Here is a 5,901-nt window from a genome sequence, read left to right on the forward strand (position 1 = left end):
GTGTGTGTGTGTGTGTGTGTGTGTGTGTGTGTGTGTGTGTGTGTGTGCGTGCGTGCGTGCGTGCATGTATGTGAACCTGTTTGTGTGTGTGTCTGTGTGTATATATACCTGTGTGTTTGTCTCCATGCACGTGCATTTGCTGTGCATGCTTCAGGCCAGTTCATCGTCGAAAGAGGCCAAAAGTGAAGAAGCCTTCCTCCAAATCGCTGTGAGTTTGTCATAACCCATCTGTTCCTTTGTAGCCAGCCAAGCTTTAGTCCTATCTCCTACCAGATTATTTTCAGCTTGGTCAGATGACCCAGCAGCATGCCCCCCCCCCTCTCTCCTCTTTACTGTAATTCTGTACTCCTATACTTACAGTAATCCTCATGTACCTGCATTGCAAAGTGCCATCTTCTTTTGTCATTCCCTCACTCAAGTCAAATTCAATAAAGCAATGCAGGTGTGACATTGTCTCGTTACGTTGTGTTCTCAGTCCTGTTATTGTCATTACTTACTTTTTCCTCGCACTGTTAGTAGGGACAGATCACAGCTGGAGCCATGGTTTCCAGTGAATGTCACATTTAACTCACAGCATTTGTCTCCTCTGGACAGAGGGCAGATTTGGGAAGGGTGGGTTGGGTAACCACCCGCATCCCTCAGCCCACCACATCGGCCTCCTCCAGCGACAGGAAGGAGAAGGGGGGAGTGCAGGCAAACCCTAGGACCTTGACCACACTTCGATCGACCATAACCCTGAGATACTACTTCACTCTAATCTGGGTTTTCATTTTTGAGAGAGCTGCTCTTCGTAACTCTAACCCAGGCAAAGGAGACGCTGAGACTGAGAGGACGCTTAAAGACTCCAATTTGTCAGTTCTACCTTTCGCGCACATTTCACTATCATCTTCTGTTACCGCTCAGCTGTCAGTACCTTTAACATTAACAGGATGCTGTGAATCACGTGGGACCGTTTGATGTCCACAAGCCATTCGGTCTAACAGTACTGCTTGTACATAGTATATATCAGCTTTAATCAGCTTTCTTTCTTGTCATACGGGACTGGGCGGAAAAAACGTGATGAGTTACATGTCAACTCTGCTGCTACTCAACGATGTCATGGCCTCATGATGTCTCTGTGGCGAATGCTGATTAGCTAAATCATTAACGCTCGGAGTAACAACAAGACATATTTTTCTTTCTCTGCACCAACGTGTCTGCACCATGGACTGCATGGTCTTCGCATGGAAAGTGGTACGGACTTTTGAATGGCCGACGGGACTCTCCGCCATAATCTTTTGTATTATAGTTGATCTTAACGCCGATGAATGTCCTTTTATGAAGCATCATCCTTCATCAAAGCTGTGAGATGTGGTGATATTGCCTGCCTTCATCCAACCCCATCCGGAGTCAGCCACACCCTGAACAGGCATACAGTGATCACCATCTCACAATGATGCAACCCAAACCTCCAGAATATTTGACCACTGGCAGAATGCGTCATTAGAGAATGCCATTTTACTCCTTTGTGTTGTCAGTACCACACTGTAAGAAGTATCCAAATAGTTTGTCCAGCTTGCTATACATGGTGCTACAGGATAACAATACAGAAGGGAAATGTTGCTGTACAGTACAGTATGTATTTGAATGTATGTTGTGCAATTAATATAAATGTTTACAATATTTTTTATAATACTGAAGAGGCAGACCTCCTTGTATGATATGGGGTGACAAAACAGACTTGTGAGGAGAAATGTAGCTTGAGAAATGTCATTGCCCGGAACTTGTATGTTTGTCCTTTTCTTATTTACATCGGAAAAGCACTTAAAGGGTTCACTGTGAAGAGATGCTCCGTGTACGTTTAATGGATATATAGTTTACTCTGTGCCAGAGAACACAACAGTGTAATACTTATCGATGTGAATGTTAGCTACCTGCTTCTTTGATTTTTTTTTTTTTTTTTTTAAGCAAATATTTCCATAGACCTGAGCGCTGATAGTAATTGTGAATAAAGTGTTGTTTGACCATTACCATGAGCCGACTTTTATTCTGAAATTTGCATGGTGGTTTGTGTTCCTGTCCAGCAGGTGTCTCCGTCTGCTCGTCCACAGGCTAACACCAGGGTAACATGGTAATAATAAATCTACTTAAAGCTCACTACTATCACAATAGTGGAATTATAAAGGTCCTCCATTTCTATGTCAAATGTAGGGCAACCTGCCAAAGAGCTGCTTCTATGACTTGTGTTTAAGTATCTCATAATTATGACTTTCTATCATAATTGTGACTTTTTATCTCATAATTTGACTTTTGAACTCATAATTATGACTTTCTATGTTATAATTATGGCTCTCACAATTTCGACATTTTATCTCATAATTGTGACCTTTTTGTCTCATAATTAGGACTTTCTATCTCATAATTTTGACTTTTTATCTCATAATTTCAATTTACCATGGGGATATTTTTATAATCCAGTCTGACTTTTCATCTTTTATTTATTTATTTATTTGCTGGCAGAAATGGGCTTCCACAGCATGCGGGGGGGGGGGGGGGGGGGGCGGGGGGGGGCCCCCCCCCCCCCCCCTCATCCCAATGACTCACGTGCGGAGGCGGAGACTCCGTATCGGATCACCACCAGGAGGACCGTCCCGTACTCACTCGTCGGACCCGCCGCGTGTGCCTCAGAAAATTTACCTTCATCCCGACAAACAGCTTAAACACCGTTTTCTCCGTTTGTTTACTTCTTGTTTACAATGTGAGGAAGATGGCCGGAACAAGGTAAGGTGAACTCTTTAATTAAATAAAGGGACACAAAACATTTAAAGCGGAGAAAGTTACGAAGCTCGATATCACTCCGCCGCCGACAGCTCGAACGAGACCACGCTGCTCAACGGACAACACTGTTTAAGCACTTTACTGTGTGTGTGTGTGTGTGTGTGTGTGTGTGTGTGTGTGTGTGTGGTTTTAAAAGTTAGCGAAATAATAGAGGGACATTCAAGAGAGTAGGTGTAAAAGGATTCATTTAAAACTTAAATTTAAATTGCATTTTTACAAGTGGTGTCGCTATTTTATTTACTTTACGACGCAACGTTTTGCAGCTCTGAACAGCTGAACTATGTCATCTATGAGACACTGTGTTTGACACTTGGAAGTTAAGTTTAATATCGTTTAGTATTTGTAGTAGAGTCGCATTAGCTGAAGCGTAGATTGATTCTACTTCCTCTGTTGTTCTATCACCACCAGCCCCATCTTTATATTGTTTTTCCTCACCCTTTGCTGCGGTGAAGAGACCAATACCACAGACGGAAGGCAACAAACGTCCCACAGCCCATTTGTTGCTCCCATGTTGGTTTTTACTGGTGGAAGGTAAATCTGGGGCCCTCAGCTTTTGGCTCCTGGTTTGATCTCCACATGTTGACTTTCTTCAGCATCTGCTTTTACTGCATTCAAACATTTGTTTAGCTTTTGAGACAGATGGTTTTGCTTTAGTCCTCGCAGACTATTTAAAGCTACTGAGACGTATGGGATAAGCTACTTTCAGACTTTTATTGGCTCTAGCTGAAGTTTTGGGAGAGTCTTTGTTTTAATATTCCTCCTCCATATGCGTATTGAATACTGGATATTGTTGGACAATTAATAAGTTACCCACACAGATGTCATTTGTATAGCCTGGAGCGGTTAGTTTGGCACGCCAGGCCCAACCAGACTTCCTGGGTGCAGCAAGTTTCGCCATCTTCCTGCCAGCTGGTGCTCGCCTGAGGACAGCGAGGTGTTGGTTTAATGCAGACGGGGTAACTTTTCCATTTATCTGTCCGGCACTACATCACAGACAGAGAGGGCAGGGTGGCTGGGACGGGGGACAATGGTCCATTCCTTAAACATGTCCTCCATTCATCTTAGCTTGTCAATGTGAGCAGCAGGAATCACAATAGGATGTTGTCTGACTGTTTGCTCTGTTGGCTCACTAAAGTAGACGGGACAACAAACCGTGCGTTGACCCCTAAAAAAAACCAGATGAATCAAACCTGTGTCCAACGAGGACCAGGCAGGATGTCCACCCGACAGACAGTGTGACAATGGACAAGATTGTTTGGAGAGGAAGTGATTTTGAAGCTTGTACTCCAGTGACAGTGGTTTGTTGTGTGCTGTGACATGTTAATATGTGTGAGACATAATGCTTCAAATCATATTTTAAAATCTTCTCTGCTTTCTGTACTGTAATGCTGGTTTACATCCCTGTGGATCAGTGCTCTCCACACACACACTTTTCATCTGACTTTGTGATTCTTCGCGATTTGGCAAAACACATTGAACTGTACCTGGACAGCCACTGTTTTCAAACCGTTCCCCTGCAGAGATTAAAGGCTGGTTTTACTTCCCACACGCTGGCGTGAACCTGATTGTAAGAGTGCTGATCAACACTCGCGAGCATTACAGGGGATAATAACTTGTGGGATGGTCATACGGCTGTAAAGACGGATGAGTAATCTGCTTCTAAAGAACAAGTCTGTAATTGTAGTGAGCTGTCAGTGCACAACATAAAATAAGCTTTGCACAAATGTAAAAAACACTTTAAACGGAGTCATTATACACAGAGATGTAACACTGAAACAGACGGTAAAGAAAGTCTTAACTAGAAAATAACTTTTCCTAGTGTCACAGGTATCGCCCTCTATTACAAAGCTAAAACTGATGTTTGGAAATATTAGTCTGTCCCTACGCTGCTGATCCCCCAGCGATGGCCTCTTAAATCATAATCCACCCTGCTGGTCCCCCGGGGGGCCCGTACAGACCCCGCGTTAACATCTTCACCAGGCTGCCCTGCGCTCTGAAGCCTTGGAGGGTTCTGCCGTGTGCACCTTCACTTCCTCTAGAGGACAATCCGGACGTTTCTTTCCTGTGCGGCTCCTCCGGCCGGCCACTCTGCTCTCTGGGATTACGCTCCGGCCTCGTTTGTCTTGTCAGCAGGAGGGGAGGATTCTGGGGGGGGGGGGTCAGATACTCATACTAAATGTTATTCTGGCTGCGAAAGAACATGTCTTCATTTTCTAACATGCATGACCCTGAACGAGCTGACGAGATAACGTTTGGACAATGAATGTTGGGGGTTATTAAGCACAATTACATCCTAATAGGCTCTCTCATTTCTCTTGTTTGGACAAGTGACCCCATTGTTCCTGCTCCGACAGCTGGTGCACTGGACAGAAAGGCCGGCCTGTATGCGGTGAACACCCTGATCCCGCCCGTCCTCGGTGTCTCCCGCACATGTTCACTCTAGTCCAGAGTCTTATATGTGACCTGAAAAGTCCCCCCTCCCTGTTGCTCTTCATTTAAGGATGAGGACGGGGACTTCTGTTTGGTCAGGCTTACCCCTATAAAAAGGGAATTTATTGACCCTGTTGCTGAGCTGTGTCTCAGACAGACAGCGACTGTTCAGCAGAGCAGTAAAAAGGGGGCCGGAAGTTTCCCGGCATTTCTGCTGAAAGCTGCGGCATTTGTTGGAGAAGGGGGAAGACAATACTCTCCATACAGAAATCTCAGAGCGATGAGTTTGTAGGCGGATTACAGCGACGGGTGTCTGAAGTAATGTTCAAGACACGCCAACACTAAAGCGTCCTGCCGGAACCGGCGACGAGGTAGGCACTGTTATCTCACATCGCATGAAGAATCAGTTTGTTGTGGGGGGGGGGGGCATGTAAAATCGCTAGTTGGAAAGCAGCATGGGAAAGACCAGCTTTGCTGAAGGTTTGCTGAACGACCTTGTGAGGTCCAGTCTGATCGGTGCCAGTGGAGAGGGGGAAACCGTCTCTGGTTCTGGGTCATGGCAGCTGTTTGAAGGAGGTCACCCCAGACCTCGCATACACATCCCAATCCCCCCCCCCCCCCCTCCTCCGCGGCTCTGATTGGCTGTGGTACCCC

General features: G+C 45.4%; 2 protein-coding genes across 7 annotated transcripts in view; both read left to right on the plus strand.

The window, feature by feature from the left end:
* Positions 1-2,009, plus strand: part of sulf2a (sulfatase 2a) — a 31,581-nt gene extending 29,572 nt beyond the window's left edge. For 4 of the 6 annotated variants that reach the window (XM_031847355.1, XM_031848191.1, XM_031849902.1 and 1 more), the window contains 2 exons: positions 155-208; positions 595-2,009. In XM_031847355.1, the coding sequence (XP_031703215.1) occupies positions 155-208; positions 595-625 (85 nt within the window). In that variant the 3' untranslated portion in view covers positions 626-2,009. The remainder of the gene's footprint in view (positions 1-154; positions 209-594) is intronic. The other 2 variants (XM_031850740.1, XM_031851572.1) reach the window with 1 other exon arrangement.
* A 601-nt stretch (positions 2,010-2,610) lies between these two features.
* The window catches only part of arhgap46a (Rho GTPase activating protein 46a), a 29,704-nt gene continuing 26,413 nt past the window's right edge, over positions 2,611-5,901 (plus strand). The window contains exon 1 of the mRNA XM_031844359.1: positions 2,611-2,760. Within this exon, the coding sequence (XP_031700219.1) occupies positions 2,747-2,760 (14 nt within the window). The 5' untranslated portion in view covers positions 2,611-2,746. The remainder of the gene's footprint in view (positions 2,761-5,901) is intronic.

The sequence above is a fragment of the Anarrhichthys ocellatus genome, unplaced genomic scaffold (assembly GCF_004355925.1).
Source record: "Anarrhichthys ocellatus isolate YVR2014 unplaced genomic scaffold, GSC_Weel_1.0 scaffold1, whole genome shotgun sequence".
Lineage (NCBI taxonomy): Eukaryota > Metazoa > Chordata > Actinopteri > Perciformes > Anarhichadidae > Anarrhichthys > Anarrhichthys ocellatus.